The sequence below is a fragment of the Oncorhynchus clarkii genome, chromosome 4 (genome assembly GCF_045791955.1).
Source record: "Oncorhynchus clarkii lewisi isolate Uvic-CL-2024 chromosome 4, UVic_Ocla_1.0, whole genome shotgun sequence".
Classification (NCBI taxonomy): Eukaryota; Metazoa; Chordata; class Actinopteri; order Salmoniformes; family Salmonidae; genus Oncorhynchus; species Oncorhynchus clarkii.
In genome coordinates this window covers 63783869-63805977 of record NC_092150.1, presented here as the reverse complement: position 1 = coordinate 63805977, position 22109 = coordinate 63783869, and the positions used below count along the sequence as shown (strand labels likewise).

General features: G+C 43.1%; 1 protein-coding gene across 1 annotated transcript in view; it reads left to right on the top strand.

Moving 5' to 3' along the window:
• Positions 1-22109, top strand: part of LOC139407776 (sodium/potassium transporting ATPase interacting 2) — a 168601-nt gene that overhangs the window by 87847 nt on the left and 58645 nt on the right. Inside the window, exons 2-3 of the mRNA XM_071151636.1 lie at positions 856-993; positions 6093-6173. Coding sequence (XP_071007737.1) covers positions 856-993; positions 6093-6173 — 219 coding nt within the window. The remainder of the gene's footprint in view (positions 1-855; positions 994-6092; positions 6174-22109) is intronic.

Genomic DNA, 22109 nt, shown 5'->3' with positions numbered 1-22109 from the left:
AGTGCGCAGACACAGCTTTATTAGTAAGGACTATAAAATAAGAAGATCGTTAGTTGCAGATATGAAGTTGAGTTTAAAGCATCCTGTAGTTGTTGGGATTTGGGAACCATTAGCGTCAGTGCTATGAAGCGCTATCTAGCTCTGACACTGTTGGGACACACTGTTATCCTTCCCCTTACCGCAGCCCTTTGAAGTGCCATGGCTGATAGTCGTATCAACACTGGTGTCATGTCCAATCAGACACTGAGACCCAAACGGTCTGGGCAGAGGGGTCTAGCCTTGCCAGCTTCAATTTCCCGCAGAGGCCAACATCGAGGTGGGTGGGGACACGACCCTCAGGAACTCTGCCCCCCTCGGGCAATTCGAGACAGCTGTGTGATGGGGAGGAGGAGAGAGAAGACGCCGGTGTCACGACCCCTTGGTGTGGTGTTCAAGCAGATTTCCCTGTCCTCCCTCCCTTCCAGCACAAATGTTGAAATACATCACTCCAGCACATCTCCCAGGGTTCTGATACCCTCCAGCAGATCAGCAATAAAAAGTTGACATGGCCCACAACGGTACACAGGCATCTTTCTTTGTGTACCTTTATTTAACTAGGCAAGTCAGTTCAGAACAAATTCTTATTTACAATGACGGCCTAGGAACAGTGGATTAACTGCCATGTTCAGGGGCAGAATGACAGATTTTTACCTTGTCAGCTCGGGGATTCGATCAAGCAACCTTTAGTTTACTGGGCCAAGATGCTAACCACTAGAGTACCTGCAGCCCCAAATTTTGTAGCAAACCTCATGCAAAGATGACATCGATTTTGTCTGATACTAAAGTTAATTTCATTTCTCTCCATTTCCCTTACAGATCAGCATATTGGAACGACAAATATTTGACTTCCTTGGGTACCAGTGGGCTCCCATCCTCACAAACTTTGTGCACATCATCACAGTCATCTTGGGCCTCTTTGGGACTGTACAGTTCAGACCAAGATACGTGACCGGGGTGAGTTATATCTTCCTTGATTTCCTATGTAGTGATACATTAATATCTTGGGATATTAATCTTGGGATAAGTGGTTTTATGGAAAGTGGTGTTATGAAGCAATTAATGTATCTTACATGTTACCTATTTGATTTACAAAAGGTAATATTACATGTTCATATTTATTGATTGCATTTATATTTATAGTGAACAATAATACTGTACATAGTCTTATAACTGATATGATGTCAAGACCTATGACCTTTGACCTACACAGTATACAAATAAAGAGAGCAGGAATACATATTCATTCAAGACACTCCTACCTGAAATAAGTCTCTCATCTTGACAACCTTTCAATCAAACCATACACGTAAACTCAGCAAAAAAAAAAAGAAACGTCCTCGCACTGTCAACTGCATTTATTTTCAGCAAACTTAACATGTGTAAATATTTGTATGAACATAACAAGATTCAACAACTGAGACAAAAACTGAACATGTGTCTAACAGAAATGGAATAATGTGTCCCTGAACAAAGGGGGGGTCAAAATCAAAAGTAACAGTCAGTAACTGGTGTGGCCACCAGCTGCATTAAGTACTGCAGTGCATCTCCTCCTCATGGACTGCACCAGATTTGCCAGTTCTTCCAATGGGATTGAGATCCGGGCTCTTCACTGGCTATGGCAGAACATTTACATTCCTGTCTTGCAGGAAATCATGCACAGAACGAGCAGTATGTCTGGTGGCATTGTCATGCTGGAGGGTCATGTTAGGATGAGCCTGCAGGAAGAGTACCACATGATGGAGGAGGATGTCTTCCCTGTAACGCACAGCGTTGAGATTGCCTGCAATGACAACAAGCTCAGTCCGATGATGCTTTGACACACCACCCCAGGCCATGATGGACTCTCCAGCTCAAATCAAATCAAATCCAATTCAATCCCGCTCCAGAGTACAGGCCTTGGTGTAATGCTCACTGCTTTGACATAAACGCGAATCTGACCATCACCCCTGGTGAGACAAAACTGCGACTCGTCAATGAAGAGCACTTTTTGCCAGTCCTGTCTGATCCAGCGACGGTGGGTTTGTGCCCATAGGCAATGTTGTTGCCAGTGATGTCTGGTGAGGACCTGCCTTACAACAGGCCTACAAGCCCTCAGTCCAGCCTCTCTCAGCCTATTGCGGACAGTCTGAGCGCTGAAGGAAGGATTGTGCATTCCTGGTGTAACTCGGGCAGTTGTTATTGCCATCCTGTACCTGTCCCGCAGGTGTGATGTTCGGATGTACCGATCCTGTGCAGGTGTTGTTATACGACGTCTGGCACTGTGAGGATGATCAGATGTCCGTCCTGTCTCCCTGTAGCGCTGTCTTAGGCGTCTCACGGTACGGACATTGCAATTTATTGCCCTGGCCACATCTGCAGTCCTCATGCCTCCTTGCAGAATGCCTAAGGCACGTTCACGCAGATGAGCAGGGACCCTGGGCATCTTTCTTTTGGTGTTTTTCAGAGTCAGTGGAAAGGCCTCTTTAGTGTCCTAAGTTTTCATAACTGTGACCTTAATTGCCTACCGTCTGTAAGCTGTTAGTGTCTTAACGACTGTTCCACAGGTGCATGTTCATTAATTGTTTATGGTTCATTGAACAAGCATGGGAATGGGAAACTGTGTTTAAACCCTTTACAATGAAGATCTGTGAAGTTATTTGGATTTGTACAAATTATCTTTGAAAGACAGGGTCCTGAGGAAGGGACGTTTCTTTTTTGCTGAGTTTATATTATGGAGACTTAAAACCCAGGCATTTTGACTTGTCCGTCAGCCGTCAGAGAGCTGCTGTCATACAGCAGAGAGATTACCTTGACAGCCCCTCCTCCTCACCCACTCCTCCCCTGAAGAAATGGAGCCTCAACCCACTATCAGCCTCAGCTATCAAAGTCTATGCCTGTAAAGATAAATGGCTTTACTGTCCAATATTACTCTTGCTTATATCCGTTTTGGTAATGCTGTCAGAGCAGATGAATTTTTATTCTAATTTAACATGGCTCTTGCCAGTAGCTGGAGAAAGGCCAAATTAGGTTCCACTACACTCACCCATTTTCTGGATCTAATGTCTTGACAACATGTCAGATTATAGAGGCGGTAAAACCTTCCTCCGTGGCGGCTCTCCCCCTCTGTCTGGTGAATTAGGCCTGGAAACATATACACTTGTGCCCTAACACATTCATGGATTGCCCCCTACTGCTCCCTCCAACCTCCACCCCCCTGGGTTTAGAGACCATCACCAGCTCACGTACCAGTTTGGATTATGGCCCTAATTGAAGTCAATGGCTTGGCCTAGTCCTGCTCCACCTCACAGACGTGGGAGAATCATTATGCCGCCACACGTCTACTTCGAGAGATGTGTCAGCCAGACAGCCGCACTCCAGTTGGGAGGAAAGCATGTAGTATTGACCTTCAACCCTCCCCTCGGGCGTTTCAGCTGATTCACTGTATAAATTTTACGTACAGCATGTGCCGGCCGACATTACCTGTGACAGCTTGCAGTGGTATCTCCCCCTCTCTCATCCTCTCCCCCTCTGAGGCCATCTTGGGTGAGAGTCAGTCATTCCCAACACATTACCAAGGAGTCCCCATGACTACGGGAGAGGATAGAACCCCCCCCCCCCCTCCCATCTACTGAGGCCCGGTCCAATGATGGGACAGTCCCCATACTACAGGGGTTTCCAAACCTTTCTGGGCCCCACAACCCCATTTTGATATCAAAGAATGTTTGTGACCCCACCATGTAAAAAAAAGTGATCAGTGTAAAAAAAAAAAAGTCATCACCGGTCAATGTTAACTTTTTAAAATGGGTCTATTACAGTCTATTACAAATCAGTCTGACAGTACTTTTGACAGTATTTCAATCTGAAGGAAGTATGGTTTGAAGTGACAGAAATGCATCAGAAAATATATTGTTCAGAAGATCATCCGACAATAATTTTGTATGATTTCCTGTGTAGAAACGATCATCATTGATGATGTTATTTCCCCCCCAGTCTGATTTAGTGCCTGGTCTTGTCCACTCTGTTCTAATGAGTCCTGCATGGCTTGTGGGTATTGCAGTGGGAAACAGAAGTCTTGTCTTTTCAGTGATGGGGGTCATAATATTTTGGAGCTTAAACCATTCAAAAGATAGTGCCACGTTTGTAGGAAGAAACTGCATCTAGCAGCTACCGGAGGTTAATGACTTAACCCCGGTTCTATGAAGCGGAAATTTTATCTTGCGACCCCATTTTCAAATCAGGCGACCCCATATGGGGTCACGACCCCTAGTTTGGGAAACACTGCCATACTGTATCCCTTTCTGTAAATGTTCCTCTTTAGCTACAGTGCTCTATCCATAATATTGCATATCTCCATACCTCCTTGATCCATCAGGTTATACATTCATGATGATTATGATGCCTTTTCACTGAAATCCCAGAAACCTGCATGATATCTACAAAGATATTTGATCTTACTGTCATAAAGTACACATTTTCTTAACTAGTCAAGACAGTTAAGAACACATTCTTATTTACAATGATGGCCTAGGAACAGTGGGTTAACTGCCTTGTTCAGTGGCAGAACGACAGATTTTTACCTTGTCAGCTCAGGGATTCGATCTAGCAACTTTTCGGTTACTGGTCCAACACTCTAACCACTAGGCTACCTGCCACCCCACTTGTGTCAGCTATGGCTCCTGTAGTGATATTTGTCCTCGATCATGTGCATTTAACAGATAAGTGGATGCATATAGTTCCGGTGGCGTAAAGTGCTTAAGTATTCATACTTTAAAGTACTACTTAAGTTGTTTTTGGGAGTATCTGTACTTTACTTTACTATTTATATTTTGACAACTTTAACTTTTACTTCACTACATTCCTAAAGAAAATAATGTACTTTTTACACTGTACATTTTCCTTGACACCCAAAATAACTTGTTAAATTTTGAATGCATAGCAGGACAGGAAAATCATCCAATTCACGCACCTCTGATCTGGCGGACTCACCAAACACAAATGCATCATTTGTAAATTATGTCTTAAGTATATTTGATCAATTACATTTACTTTTGATACTTAAGTATATATAGAACCAAATACTTTTAGACTTTTACTCAAATAGTGTTTTTACTGGGTAACTTTTACTTTTACTTGAATAACTTTCTACTAAGGTATATATACTTTTACTCAAGTATGACAATCGGGTACTTTTTTCCACCACTGTATATTTGGATGAGCTTTCTACATGTAATGCAATTGAGTTCCCATTTCCAATGGCCCAGTATTTTATTCTGGATCACCTGTCTGCTTTAAAATAGGATCAGATAAGCATCCTTTTATCTGAAGATCTCTCCTCTGCTCTGCTTATCAGACTTCACAGTTCTTCTTCTCCCAGAAAGTCGCTTCTCCCATTTTAATCGGGGGGAAAAAAACATGTGTTGTGATAATGATTTCCCATGCTTCAAAATAGCCTGCTTTGAAAAAAGTACATGATATGTCGATAGATGCGGCGCCGTGTCTTAGATCAGGGGTGTCAAACTAATTTTGCCCCCAACTTTCTTGTGAGTGTCCTTTCAGACATTTGGACAGTACTGGGAGCTAAATGAGGACATACTGAACTGTAACATCATGTTTTGTGTTCTTCAGTGCCAATTGGACATTGAGTTGTTTCATTTTGACACATTTCAAAACGCTTTGATAAGCCTCCATCCCTATCTCTAAGGAGCCTCTACGCCTCAGCCCTCCCACACACAACACACAACACACAACACACACACAACACACACAAACACACACACACCTTCAATACCGAGAAGAGGTACTAAATGTTTGGCTCTGGCATGATTCAGATGTGTGGAGGCAGATTCTGTGTGAAGACATACCCAGCAGATAATTAATTACAAAGAAACACTATGATCCTGGCTGTGGAAACCAAGATACTAAGGAGAATCAAAATATGCATTTGTTTTTGGCGTGTTATTCTGAGCTTGACATTGCTTGTGGTGTTCTAATACTGTGATACTGTTTGTTCAGTGGTGTGTGCTTCTTCTCTCCCCCTCCTCTCTCTCTCTCACGCTCTCTCTCCTCTCCCATAGTATGCAGTGTGGCTGGTTCTCTGGGTGACCTGGAACATCTTCATCATCTGTTTCTACCTGGAAGTGGGGGACCTCTCCAAGGTAATGTGACCTGCTGAGAGCTCTACAGAGCTGGAGAGACTTTTATTATTACCTGCCAGAGGACAGAGGCCATGGATAATATGTCTTTAATGGTCTTTTTCGCATGCTATTTAATCATGCGTTACACATTACTTCGCTGTTTCTGAAAGAGATAGTTGCGAGTTTTTCTGGGTAAGTCTCTTAATAAGAGCTTTCCACACCTGGATTGTGCAACATTTGCCCATTATTATTTTCAAAATTCTTCAAGGTCTAGGATTTTGCATGAGCTTAGCCCCATTGCGCAAATTTTTTTCCTGAAAAACTCCCCAGTCCTTAACTGCCACAAGCATACCCATAACATGATGAAGCCACCACCATGCTTGAAAATATGGAGAGTGGTACTTAGTGAGTTGTATTGGGTTTGCCCCAAACATAACACTTTGTATTCAGTACAAAATGTGAATTACTTTGCCACAGTATTACTTTAGTGCCGTGTTGCAAACAGAATATATGTTTCGGAATATTTTTATTATGTACCGGCTTCCTTCTTTTCACTCTGTCATTTAGGTTAGTATTGTGGAGTAACTACAATGTTGTTGATCTATCCTCAGTTTTCACAGCCATTAAACTGTTTTAAAGTCACCATTGGCCTCAATGGTGAAATCCCTGAGAGGTTTCTTTCCTCTCCGTCAACTGAGTTAGGAAGGACTATATGTAATTGAATCAATGCAAAATTCAGGCTGTAACACAACAAAATGTGGAAAAAGTCAAGAGGTGTGAATAATTTCTGAAGGCCTTGAAAATACGGTGTGGTTTGACGAGAACGCTGACATTTTTCCAAGGCAGAGATACCCGGCCCGAGACAGCTGTAGATGCATCCATTCATGCATAATGTGTATAAGTGTAGGCATAATAACAATCGCCAAATGTCCTTACACTTTTCGGTTCTTTAACAGATGTTTATTTTTATTAATCAAATGGCGGGTGGATAGAACACTGTTTGGCTGCTGGAATTCATTTGTGAGTAGACAAACGTGCGGAGGTAGCCTACAGTACATGAGCCGTTTTGACAATCAGATGAAAGATCATGACTGGTTGTGTTTATTCCACAGTATAAGGTAATACATTTGAGTTAAGTTCAGATACATCTTTACTACTAGGCCCACAAGAGATCCTATTAAATTAATAGCGATTCTAAATGTAATTCTATGATTAGGCCCATCCAAAAAGTTCATACACGAGGTCCCGTACAGGGAAAACAAATACATCTACTTTCACCCCTGGTTCAAAGAAATAAGGTAATACCGCAATATAGATGCAAATGTGTCTTCTCTCTCTCCCTCCACCTCTCGGTCCCTCTCTCTCTCTCTCTCTCTCTCTCTCTCCCTCTCAATCTCTTCGGTCCCCCATGCTCAAACTTTCTAGTTTCAACTGGGAATTTATTCCATAATCTGTCGTCTGTTCATGTTTGTATGAGAAAATTGGAGAAGATGTAATTAAAATGTCAAAATGTTTAATATTGTACCCAATTAAAAGGCAAACCAGCCGTGTACCTTGATTATGACATTTCTTCAAGTGCTTTCATCTACTATGTTTTCATTTGGAAAATGAAACTGAAATGACTAATCCCTTAATGTTGACCACTGACTCTGAGCGCTTCTCATGACCAGATATTATCAGAGCTGTGGACATGAGTCTAGTAGAGACGTGAAGATTATATTGCTGTAGCTTTTGGTCACAAATGTGGCCACATTACATGCCATTGTTGTATCACCATTGATAAGGATTATTGTAGTGTTATTGGTCAAGCTAATTTGCCGGTAAGGTAGTTGTAGTTCAGTATATATCCCCATAGAAAGGAAAGAGAACAGGTGTGGGTATTTTGTCACACCATTTGGATTGTGTTTATCTGTGAGGAAGTCTCTTTGAAATGTCTGTACATTTCTTAGTCGATCGTGCTTCCTTGTTGTTCTGTCGTTACTGTTTAATCTTATCTGGGATCTATGGCAACAGATGGAGCTCTCACTTAGTCTCACAGTCTTCACTCTCCTATAGCCTGTGCCAAAATGGCTTCCTTCCTCCTCAATTGCCTTTGGAGGATTTGACAGTTTCACCTCAGAGATATCTTAGCACGTTTGAAAAGCATCAGGGAATGGCATCTGTTGCATTATAGTTTTATTAACAGTCAATGTCATTAACAGCTGGAAAATGACATGGGTTTGGGGCTATATACACTTTGACAAACTCAGTCCCGGTATATCTGCATAGCACATTGCCTTTTTCTCAGTGAGTTCTCCCTGCTGCATTTCAGCACTGCTTTTTTATGTCTTCTAACTTGCCTGAAATAAATCTCTTAAAGAGAGAATGTTCATTGGCTTCCTCCACAATTCACCAGCGTCAGTTCCCACGAGTGGCCTTGTCACTTTTTTTCCTAGGGAGAAGAGGCACTGAGGCATCAACTCATCGCTCCTCGTCGTTTTGCCTGACTGACGAAAAGGGCATCTGCGGCTTTGTAGTTCTGAGTGTGATTCCACTGCATGTTCTACATGGTGGTTCTTTTCAGGTACTTTAATTAGTAACAGTAAAGTGATAGTGTGTTAGTTAGTGTGATTTATTTGGCTCACGTTTAGGCGCCTCATGATTTATTAATGTAGGTGTAATGTGTTTAACCAGGAGAGAATCCATTGAGACCCGCCAAGGCAGGAAGATCACACACAGAAACAAATTAAGATAAATAAATGGTACAAATCCCTGCGTATTCTTTTCATTACGTGGCGCAATCCTCCTTACAGGTCTCAACTCGCTCAATCAGCTAAGGGGGACTTGTCTAGGAGAAAGCCAATCGTCTATCAGGGGAGTGATTGACATAGAAATAATACGTGACTTGAGAGAGAATAAACAACAACAGTATTTTTTTGTAGCTCGGGCTTGGGCCTGTAGAGAGGAAGTGTCACCATGTTTCTTTTACATTCATGTCAAATGTCTCAAACGGCAAACTGGGCACTCTTAAGAGTGCTCCCTTTCTGGATTGTGTTTGTGCTTTAATATGTGAATGGGTTAAAAGTGGCAAACTCTTTGGCCTGTTCACCAATTCCATTGGCATGCCCAAAGATATTCTGGGAATTGAATGTGGAGGCCATTGGCAGAGGACTGTTGGCACTGACAAGAAGTGACAGGGTAGAGCATGGGAGAGTGGGTAGAGTGGGCGTAGAGAGCCATGGAGCTCCAGTCTGAGCCTCAACCTGAGCCCAGGCACAGTAAATAAAACGGTGTCCCAGCCATGGCAGCCGACAGCCTTCTAGCTTCAAGGCAAATAGTCACAGTCTGGCAGAGAGGAGGATGAGAGCTGATGCAATAAGAGCTGCTCACAAACGTCCCTCCCAATCTGGGACAGACAGATACACCTGGGCCACCTGGCCCAAAAACGGATAACGTCTCCTGTCAGCCAGGAATCTAATCCAGGCTGGAACAACCTGACATTTGCATAAACAAATAACTCCATTGAAATGGAGCTTTCTGACATCTTAGTATGGGATTCATGCCAAATATTGTGTGCCAAAGTTCTCCATATCAACACTGATCATGACCTCTGTATTTTAGCCTTAAGGCCTGAACAATATTGCTGGCTACATTATGCACAGTACTAAGCAATGGTTCAAGGTTAAAATCAAAGCAAAGGTTAAATGGAGAATGTATGATAGATTTGGCACCGATGTCTTCCCAGTTCAGTTGAATTAATGATACCTTTTTACTGTTTGTAAGAAGTTCCTATTGTGCTATGTCATGATGTTGATATATTTGCAGCCCTATGAAATATTGCTATGGTTGTAAGTGGCATGGCAGAGCCTCAGTAAATCCTTACATTGGCAGGTTATCTGTGTCTTTTTCCTTGGAGCAACTTTAAAAGCATGCAACTGGCCTACTTCCTGTCTGCACACTCTTCATAGTCTTCATATACAGGAAAATGCTGGTATTCTGATAAAGTGTCAGGTCTGGGAGGAATAGTGATTTATAGTCAATTTCACTGGAGAGGAGGGACAAGGCTGGCCTGTCAGCACCGGGCCCTCAGAACAAATGAGTTGCAGTGCTTGTGCTAGCTCAATAAGGCTATTATTTCCCATCACCACCTATCACAGACTCTGAGAGCCGTCTAGTTTAGGAATAGGCTGGCCGGAGGAGCTTGACAGGGGAGCCGGACACTAGAACTCCAGACGCTACATGAATCACGGACACTCCCATAGAGTAGCCTACATCCCTTACTAACTTTGAACTTCTCACAAAACATAAGGGAACTATGTTGTTATAAAATAAAGGGAATTTAGAAAAGGGTGTTAATAGTTACAGGTGAGGTAATGCAGGCCTGTCACCAGAAACTGTTTGCTTTAGTCCTAGATAGGTAATTACTCATGTTATACCCTTTGGCAGTGCACTGACCCTGAATCACCCAACTTAAAATATCCAGTTGTTTAACTGAACCCGCTGGAGCAGTCCGAGCACTCCAATTTCCAGCACACATAACAGTGGTTACTATGTATTAGGTTTTTATGAGCCATGTTTCTGTCTCATAGACACTTGATAGAACCCGAGTCTATTTCAAGAGGCTAACAGTGAAATGCTTACTTGCGGGCCCTTCCCAACAATGCAGAGAGAACGAAAATAGAGAAATAGTAGAAAAGTAATAACACATAATAATAAAAGTCATAATAAATACACAATGAGTAACAATAACTTGGCTGTATACACAGGGTTTTATAGCCTTTTAAGGGTTATATCGATATATTGGCTTTCCTATTATTTGAATCGATCTGGCCTGGGCTGAATAAGTTATTAAAAGTACCCGAAGCCTGCCTCTTATTGAGCTGTTTATAGTTGGGGTGCCGTCATGGCCCTGTCAGGGTTTAATGTGCTGCTGTTAAGAGTTCACAACTCAGTGTCGGAATCATTTAACAAACCTCAAACCATTTAACAAACTTGTCTTCTCCTGGGTGATTAAAGGCCAAACCAACGACATGGACGTCACTTGATTGAGCTCAAATGAATTTGATCCACTCCTTGATTTCACTGAGACTCATTGATTCAATTTGGTGAAACATTCGGAAATGTATTTGGACCAATCTAGCATGTACGTACACAAAGGCATAGCAGACGTGAAGATGTCAGAATGTGTTGATTGTATTGACCATTACCGGATCAATGCGTTAGAAGACAGACTGGGAACTAGCCACAAAGTTAATAACCGGACTAAATGCAGAGTAAAAGGCATGCTCCAGATGCCTCCCTGATGAATGCTGAAGTCTGCAGAGTGCTCTCAGTGTCATTAAAGATGACAATAAAAGTCCCCCCTCCAGTGTGCTATTCAGATTAGAATGACACTAATGCAGTGCTCCGACCATGAGGGTGCTTGGAGAGGCTTGTAGATGCTTTGCCACTGACTTGGCTGTATGTAAATGCTTCATTCTCCACCCCACCTCTGCCACTAGCCAATATGCCATAGTATACAGTGGCTTGCGAAAGTATTCACCCCGCTAGGCATTTTTCCTATTTTGTTGCCTTACAACCTGGAATTAAAATAGATTTTTTTAGGGGTTTGTATCATTTGATTTACACAACAACATGCTTACCATTTTGAAGATGCAAAATAGTTTTTTTTATCGTGAAACAAACAAGAAATAAGACATAAAACAGAATACTTGAGTGTGCATAACTATTCACCCCCCCAAAGTCAATACTTTGTAGAGCCACCTTTTGCAGAAATTACAACTGCAAGCCTCTTGGGGTATCTCTATATAAGCATCTAGCCACTGGAATTTTTGCCCATTCTTCAAGACAAAACTGCTCCAGCTCCTTCAAGTTGGATGGGTTCTGCTAGTGTACAGCAATCTTTAAGTCATACCGCAGATTCTCAATTGGATTGAGGTCTGGGCTTTGACTCGGCCATTCCAAGACATTTAAATGTTTCCTCTTAAACCACTCAAGTGTTGCTTTAGCAGTTTGCTTAGGGTCATTGTCCTGCTGGAAGGTGAACCTCCGTCCCAGTCTCAAATCTCTTGAAGACTGAAACAGGTTTCCCTCAAGAATTTCCCTGTTTTTAGCGCCATCCATCATCCCTTCAATTCTGACTAGTTTCCCAGTCCCTGCAGTTGAAAAACATCCCCACAGGATGATGCTGCCACCTCCATGTTTCACTGGGGGGATAGGGTTCTCGGGGTGATGAGAGGTGTTGGGTTTGCGTTAGACATAGCGTTTTCCTTAATGGCCAAAAAGCTCAATTTTAGTCTCATCTGACCAGAGTACCTTCTCCCACATGCCTTTTGGCGAACACCAAACGTGTTTGCTTATTTTTTTCTTTAAGCAATGGCTTTTTTTCTGGCCACTCTTCCGTAACGCCCAGCTCTGTGGAGTGTACTGCTTAAAGTGGTCCTATGGACAGATCTCCTCTTTGGAGCTTTGCTGCTCCTTCTGGGTTATCTTTGGTCTCTTTGTTGCCTCTCTGATTAATGCCCTCCTTGCCTTGCCTTTGGTCTCCTTGCCTAGTGAATTTTGGTGGGGGCCCTCTCTTGCCAGGTTTGTTGTGGTGCCTTATTCTTTCCATTTTTTAATAATGGATTTAATGGTGCTCCATGGGATGTTCAAAGTTTCTGATATTTTTTTATAACTCAACCCTGATCTGTACTTCTCCACAACTTTGTCCCTGACCTGTTTGGAGAGCTCCTTGGTCTTCATGGTGCCGCTTTCTTGGTGGTGCCCTGTGCTTAGTGGTGTTGCAGACTGTGGGGCCTTTCAGAACAGATGTATATTTACTGAGATCATGTGACACTTAGATTGCACACAGGTGAACTTAATTATGGACTTAATTATGGTGGACTTAATTATTGACTTAATTAATTGTGGACTTAATTATGTGACTTCCGAAGGTAATTGGTTGCAGCAGATCTTATTTAGAGGTTTCATAGCAAAGGGGGTGAATACATATGCACACACCACTTTTCAGTTTTTTTTTCTTTTTTTTTTCTTAGTTATTTATTTCATTTTACTTCACCAATTTGGACTATTTTGTGTATGTCCATTACATGAAATCCAAATAAAAATCAATTTAAATTACAGGTTGTAATGCAACAAAATAAGAAAAACACCAAGGGGGATGAATACTTTTGCAAGGCACTGTATATGAATTAGTGTTAAGAAATAAACCACACAAACTTCCCCTAAATCAATGTTCACATTTCAGTCATGTGACAAAAGTGAATACTTGAGCTTGTGTGTCAAAATAAATTGACATTAAAACTGTAATTTTGCCAGTACATTGTTTTGCTATAATCCAGGGGATTTACTTGAGTTAAAATTCCCTTTCAACAAGCAAGAAGTTTCTCCCATCAATCATTTCTCCGCGGGAGGCCAGTGTGTTTGTCCCACTGCTCCATCTGTGAGGGAATGTGTCACCAGCAATGTCAGTCAGTGGAAACAAACAAGCAAACAGACAGACAGACTCAAAATGCCACACTCTCTCTTTTAATGCCTATGGTTGTACAGTCTGTGAAGCACTCACATGGATTCATATGACTGTAGAAAAGACATAGATAGAACTGTAGATATGACACATATGATACAGATCCCATGGAATAGAAATAGACTATTGTCAGCTGTCTGCAAGTGGTCACCTTAATGAAAAATGATGTGCCAGTGTGTAATGGATGCAGGGACAATCAGAAACATAATACTTTTCCCATTCACCTGAGAGAAGGAGCCATCATCTGGGTGAGAGAGGGTAGAGAGATAAATGTGCTGATCAGCGTGGTGTGGTGCCGGCAGGGAAAGGGGTGATTTGTCCAAAGTGCCGCGATTGGCAGGGCTTGACCAGCAGGTCAGGTGGGAAGAAACTAGTCATATCCAACGGCATCGCAGCACAGGCAGGAACCAGGAGATTTCCGTCTCGGTAGAGATAATGCAGAGCAGGAACAAGCCTACAGGCTTCACTCAAAGCCAAGATGGGGCGAATAGCGCTGCAGCATCCCACAATACATCACTCCACTTACGGGTCTGGGACCTTCGTGGATGATGGGGGAGCATTTAAAGTAGGGTGCTTCTGTTGGGAGAATACATAGCCTGTATGGTTATCGTTGTTGGTATGTTTGCAATGTTCAGGTCTGATGTCTGACGCGTTAAATATCTACCCAGCCTAAAACAGCCACTTTGTCTTCAACCGGTCATTGAGTGACTGGGTCGAGTATCCAGCGTCAAGGCCAATGACTTGCTAAAAGAAGTGATAGGGCTCTGAGGTAATAGTGCTCTTAAATGTTGCATGCTGGGAGAAAAACCGGTTTCATCCCTTAACCGTCTTTTTAATCTCCGGAAGAAAACGGCAAAAAGCATAAGCAGTAACCTGTCCAATAGTGCCATGAGGATCAGAAAACGATTTGGAATTTGGCATGGTGATATGAGATCAGTACTGCCTAAAGCTATATGAAGTGTCAACAGGCTTTTTCAGTCCCTTGGTACCATAGCAGCCTTCAATAGTCTGCTTCGAAAATGTGTCCTTATGATATCTTATGGTCGAAATAAACACGATGGCAACCCAGAGACGCCATCTTTAATTCCTTTGTATTGATATCTGTCTGATGGCGGTGACCTGAACACCGAAGGGACATATCAAATATTCAAATCTAATTAAAAGCACCTGACCTTTTAATCTGACCGAGAGGTTGAAAATCATAAGCGGTTCCGATGCCGTGTTGGTACAAACATAATTAAACACAAGCTTTTAGAATTTACAATCAGAGCTCTTGAATTATGATGACCCTTCCATTTGAAGGTCAACAAGTAGAGGAGTAACAGACGAACCAAGGGGGATAATTCAGACATAATGAGAGAGAGAGAGTACTGTAGTTAGATGACCGAGTCAGGGACACAGGTAACCTGCAAGCTCAGACATGATTTAGAACAGACGGTTCCTTCTTACTGAATGTCCACACTCTCTCCGTCACAGATGAGCAAAGACGGCCGCTAGTAGGAACACTTACACAAGGTTCACTACAACAGTCAACCTCATCAAACACTGTGAAGCCGATAGTTTGTCACACCTCATTGGTGCCTTATGTTGGTCATTATCGCCAAACTGTGCTGGAGGTAATAGTGAAAGAGTATCTGTAGTATCCATGCTACTGTAGCTTGATGACTTGATGTATCAAGCAGTATGTGGATCAGAGTAAGTGTGTGTCAGGAAAAGAGAGATAGAGGACTGTGTTGCTGTCATATCTTTCTCTCTCTCTCTCTCTCTCTCTCTCTCTTTCTCCCTCTCTCTTTTTCTTTCTTTCTTTCTTTCTTTCTTTCTTTCTTTCTTTCTTTCTTTTTTTCTTTCTTTCTTTCTTTCTTTCTTTCCTTCTTTCTTTGTTTCTTTCTTTTTCTCTTATTGGCATGGCAAACATATGTTTACATGTCATATTATGTCTATATACAGTGTTGTAGTGATGTGCAAATTGTTAAAGTACAAAAGGGAAAATAAATCAACATAAATATAGGTTGTATTTGTTCTTCACTGGTTGCCCTTTTCTTGAGGCAAGTCACAAATCTTTCTGCTGTGACGGCATGCTGGTATTTCACCCAATATGTATGGGAGTTTATCAAAATTGGATTTGTTTTCAAATTCTTTGTGGGTCTGTGTAATCTGAGGGAAATATGTGTCTCTAATATGGTCATACATTTGGCAGGAAGTGCAGCTCAGTTTCCACCTAATTTTGTGGTCTGCACATAGCTCTATTGAGAGCCAGGTCTGCCTTTGGCGGCCTTTCTCAATAGCAAGGCTACGTATGCTCACTGAGTCTGTACATAGTCAATAGCATTCTAGTTTGCTCTATTTTCTTGTAAATTCTTTCCAATGTGTCAAGTAATTATCTTTCTGTTTTATCATGGTTTGGTTGGGTCTAATTGTGTAACTGTCTTGAGGCTCGGTGGGGGTCTGTTTGTGTTTGTGAACAGAGCCCCAGGACCAGCTTGCTTAGGGGGCTCTTCTCCAGGTTAATTTCTCTGTAGGTGATGGCTTTGTTATGGAAGGTTTGGGAATCGCTTCCTTTAAGGAGGTTGTAGAATTTAACGGCTCTTTTCTGGATTTTAATCATTAGCGGGTATCGGCCTAATTCTGTCTCTCTCTCTCTCTCTCTCTCTCTCTCTCTCTCTCTCTCTCTGAGTTGCATCTCTCTCTCTCTCTCTCTCTCTCTCTCTCTCTCTCTCTCTCTCTCTCTCTCTCTCTCAGCACCATTACACAAATAGCAATTAGTTCACTGCCTGTTCTGTTGTAACATCAGGGCTTATTCCAAAGGTCAATCTTTATTGCTAATTGCTCTGAAGAAAATTGCACTTTTTTCTCACCCACTCACCCAAGACACCATCAAATTACTTTAATCAAAGCAAAAAATATATAGAAATACATATATACAGTCGGGCAAAAAAGTATTTAGTCAGCCACCAATTGTGCAAGTTCTCCCACTTAAAAAGATGAGAGAGGCCTGTCATTTTCATCATAGGTACACTTCAACTATGACAGACAAAATGAGAAAAAAAAATCCAGAAAATCACATTATAGGATTTTTAATGAATTTATTTGCAAATTATGGTGGAAAATAAGTATTTGGTCACCTACAAACAAGCAAGATTCCTGGCTCTCACAGACCTGTAACTTTTTCTTTAAGAGGCTCCTCTGTCCTCCACTCGTTACCTGTATTAATGGCACCTGTTTGAACTTGTTATCAGTATAAAAGACACCTGTCCACAACCTCAAACAGTCACACTCCGAACTCCACTATGGCCAAGACCAAAGAGCTGTCAAAGGACACCAGAAACAAAATTGTAGACCTGCACCAGGCTGGGAAGACTGAATCTGCAATAGGTAAGCAGCTTGGTTTGAAGAAATCAACTGTGGGAGCAATTATTAGGAAATGGAAGACATACAAGACCACTGATAATCTCCCTCGATCTGGGGCTCCACGCAAGATCTCACCCCGTGGGGTCAAAATGATCAAAAATCAAAAATCCCAGAACCACACGGGGGGACCTAGTGAATGACCTGCAGAGAGCTGGGACCAAAGTAACAAAGCCTACCATCAGTAACACACTACGCCGCCAGGGACTCAAATCCTGCAGTGCCAGGCGTGTCCCCCTGCTTAAGCCAGTACATGTCCAGGCCCGTCTGAAGTTTGCTAGAGAGCATTTGGATGATCCAGAAGAAGATTGGGAGAATGGCATATGGTCAGATGAAACCAAAATATAACTTTTGGGTAAAAACTCATCGTGTTTGGAGGACAAAGAATGCTGAGTTGCATCCAAAGAACACCATACCTACTGTGAAGCATGGGGGTGGAAACATCATGCGTTGGGGCTGTTTTTCTACTAAGGGACCAGGACGACTGATCCGTGTAAAGGAAAGAATGAATGGGGCCATGTATCGTGAGATTTTGAGTGAAAACCTCCTTCCATCAGCAAGGGCATTGAAGATGAAACGTGGCTGGGTCTTTCAGCATGACAATGATCCCAAACACACCGCCCGGGCAACGAAGGAGTGGCTTCATAAGAAGCATTTCAAGGTCCTGGAGTGGCCTAGCCAGTCTCCAGATCTCAACCCCATAGAAAATCTTTGGAGGGAGTTGAAAGTCCGTGTTGCCCAGCAACAGCCCCAAAACATCACTGCTCTAGAGGAGATCTGCATGGAGGAATGAGCCAAAATACCAGCAACAGTGTGTGAAAACCTTGTGAAGACTTACAGAAAACGTTTGACCTCTGTCATTGCCAACAAAGGGTATGTAACAAAGTATTGAGATAAACTTTTATTATTGACCAAATACTTATATTCCACTATAATTTGCAAATAAATTAATAAAAAATCCTACAATGTGATTTTCTGGAGAAAAAAAATCTCATTTTGTCTGTCATTGTTGAAGTGTACCTATGATGAAAATTACAGGCCTCTCTCATCTTTTTAAGTGGGAGAACTTGCACAATTGGTGGCTGACTAAATACTTTTTTGCCCCACTGCATACAATAGAATATATAGGGGAATGGAAATTATGCAGACAATTACATTGAAGGAATGCAGACAATTACATTGAAGGAATGCAGACAATTACATTGAATGAAGCTACAATCCATGTGCATTATTCAATCTGATCTACTGTACCCCCTGTTTGTTGCTTAGCTTTGCATTGGTGTGCGATTCTATAGGGTGTCCACAAGCTTTGGTGATGAAATTTCTCTTTCTTATGTTATAAAATATATTTTTACCGAGACAAATAATATAATTCACATTCTAAATTGTGTAAAGGGTCTTTCTCTAACATATCATTAACATTATATCACAAAAGTTGGATTTCTGGACCTAATACATACGATAATAAGCACTGAGCTCTGTTGACATACATTAGAGGGGAAGGTTTTACATTTTGTTGTCGTCGTCTCAAAAGTTGTCTCCACGGGTCACAAAAAGCAAAATTAGCATGACACGAGCTGAATTACATGTAAATGGTTTTGAAAATAAAAAGCTTAGTACACACACTCAGTGCTCCGTTGACATTTCACAGACAGTTGCTTTTGTGAGAAATCCTCAACAAAAAAAGAAGAATTTCGAATGAATATGAAAAGTCATATTGTGCACAAGTCTACTAAATACTATATGTCTCCAAATCGATGTCCATGTTACCGCTATATTGTTTTTTCTTGTCCTGCAGACTTGAGAAGAAAGATGACTAGTTCAACAGGAAAGTGAGCCTTAATTCTTGCACAGAATCCAGCCCAGCTGATGCAATGCAATCTTCCTGATATTTGGCCACTTTTTTCTTTTTTCCTTCTCTGGCCACCATTGATTTAGTCACTCTATTTCTGGCCGTCCTACAAGGATAAAAACTCCAATATACTTTTGAACGTATTATGATACATGAGGTTTGGACCATTGTTTTTCTTCGAGGATTACACAATGAACATATTATTTTACCCATCGCATTTTGTATTGGACACCCTGCATCCTGTAGCAATAGGGAACATGTAGTTGTTATTCTGTGAGCCTGTTTGATCATTTTGCACCACAGTTTCTAAAATTGAATAATACATGAAACTATAAAAGCTTTTGATAATGTGTAGTGCACAGTATGCATAGCATTTCCTACGGTTCAACTATATCATAATAATAGATATCAATTTCTAAAGCTGCCTTGACTCGGCTGCATGTATCATTCTCCCTGAATGAATGACCTTCACCATAAATACAATTCTCTATCCTCAAGTGGACAGCACATTGTAAAGACAGCGCCTGCGGCTACTGTTCCAGAGAACGATTGCTCGGGAATGCATGAACAAACAACAAAACCAAACGGACACAAAATAAATTAAACCTCTTTCAGCTGTTCATATCTCGCTCATAAATCTACCTTAGCACATTCTCTGTAAGAGTGTTCAGTTCTGAACACTGGGGGCCTACTGGAGAGAAGTGAGGAGGAGTGTAACAGAGACCCATTTAAATGTGACTGCTTACGCCTTATTTAAAGATCACTTCCAGACTGTGTTCCCGAAGTGGGAAATTGAACACGTCAAATTGAACCTTTAGACAAATAATTTGGGATATTCTAATTGAAGTGAGAATATGACAATATCGCCATTGTCAGTGAGGGGAATGGATTGGTAAAAGAGCAATTTGAGAGGGATGAACAATGAAAGTGTTCATTTCCTCCTTCCTATTTTACACATGTCTTATGTCTTTTACAGTGTTCTGCCTCTGCCCTCAAACGCAGTGTCCTTCATCAGTCATCTCAATCCCCAGGAGACACTGGCCAACATTCGAATAAATTGGTGTGAAGTCCCCCTCATTCGCTGATCATAGACATAGGGAAAGGTTTTGCATCTACAGTATGGACAGCGTGGATGAATATTACTAGTCATGACAGTTGCCATACCCATTGTGAGAGTCCTAGGGATAATAATCATGGCTGTAAGCACAGACAGCCCATATATTTGCATCATGCTCATGTTAATTTGATGTCTGTCTGATGATATTTTCTTGTTTGATAGCTTCTTACTCTCCGGAAGTAGGTCAGTCAGAAATAGACATTGGTGTGTCTGGCTGGTTCCGTCTACTGATCTGTGTCAGTAGCATTTCATTGAGACGTCTGTCGGAAATTGGGTTTGTGAGAGATTCTGATACAGCGCAGTTGTCACGTTCTGACTTTAGTTCTTTTGTTATGTCTTTGTTTTAAGTATGGTCAGGGTGTGAATTGGGTGGGTTGTCTATGTTCTTTTTTCTATGATTTGGGATTTCTGTGTTTGGCCTGGTATGGTTCTCAATCACAGGCAGCTGTCAATCGTTGTCCCTGATTGAGAACCATACTTAGGTAGCCTGGTTTCACTTTTGATTTGTGGGTGCTTATTTTCCGTGTCAGTGTTTTGTTCCACACGGAACTGTTTCGGTTTAGTTTTTTCACGTGGTTGTTAATTGTTTTGTTCAGTGTTCATTATTCTTATTAAAAAACTGGATGAACACTTACCACGCTGCGTATTGGCCCGATCCTTGCTACTCCTCCTCAGAAGAGGAAGAGGAAAACCGTTACAGAAGCACCCACCACCAAAGGACCAAGCAGCGTGGTAACGGGCAGCAGCAGCGATCTCAGGACTCCTGGACATGGGAGGAGATTCTGGACGGCAAGGGACCCTGGGCACAGGCTGGAGAGTATCGCAGGTAGGAGACCTGAGCCAACTGCCCGTGCTTACCGTGGAGAGAGAGGGACCGGGCAGGCACCATGTTATGCCGTGAGGCGCACGGTGTCCCCGGTGCGCAGGCATAGCCCGGTGCGGTACATAGCAGCGCCTCGTATCGGCCAGGCTAGAGTGGGAATCGAGCCAGGTGACATGAAGCCGGCTCAGCGCATCTGGTCTCCAGTGTCCAGTGCGGGCTATTCGCCGGGTAGGGTTGGGGTAGCATTCAGCCAGGTAGGGTTGGGCAGGCTCGGTGCTCGAGACCTCCAGTGCGCCTTCACGGTCCGGGCTATCCGGTGCCACCTCCATGCACCAGCCCTCCGGTGGCAGCCCCCCCACACCAGGCTGTCTCTCCGTCTCCTCCCTACAGGTGCTCTCGCCTGTCCTGAGCTGCCAGAGTCTCCCGTCTGTCCTGAGCTGCCAGAGTCTCCCGCCTGTCCTGAGCTGCCAGAGTCTCCCGTCTGTCCTGAGCTTCCAGAGTCTCCCATCTGTCCTGAGCTGCCAGAGTCTCCCGTCTGTCCTGAGCTGCCAGAGTCTCCCGTCTGTCCTGAGCTGCCAGAGTCTCCCGTCTGTCCTGAGCTGCCAGAGTCTCCCGCCTGTCCTGAGCTGCCAGAGTCTCCCGTCTGTCCTGAGCTGCCAGAGTCTCCCGTCTGTCCTGAGCTTCCAGAGTCTCCCATCTGTCCTGAGCTGCCAGAGTCTCCCATCTGTCCTGAGCTGCCAGAGTCTCCCGTCTGTCCTGAGCTGCCAGAGTCTCCCGTCTGTCCTAAGCTGCCAGAGTCTCCCGTCTGTCCTGAGCTTCCAGAGTCTCCCATCTGTCCTGAGCTGCCAAAGTCTCCCGTCTGTCAGTCAGGAGCTGCCAGAGCCGCCGGTCAGTCAGGAGCTGCCAGAGCCGTCCGTTACTCCGGTGCTGCCGGAATCGCCCGTCACTCCGGAGCTGCCGGAGTCTCCCTCCTGTCGGGTGCTGCCGGAATCTCCCGTCCATTTGGGAACCATTGCTAGGGTCCCCAGTCCGAGGTCCGCGGCGAGGTTCGCCGCGTTAAAGAGGCCACGGACGCGGGGTAAAAGGCGGACAAAGACTATGGTGGCCGCGCCAGAGCAGCCGCCGCGGACAGACACCCACCCAGACCCTCCCCTATAGGTTCAGGTTTTGCGGCCGGAGTCTGCAACTTTGGGGGGGGGGGGGGGGGGGTACTGTCACGTTCTGACCTTAAGTCTTTTGTTATGTCTTTGTTT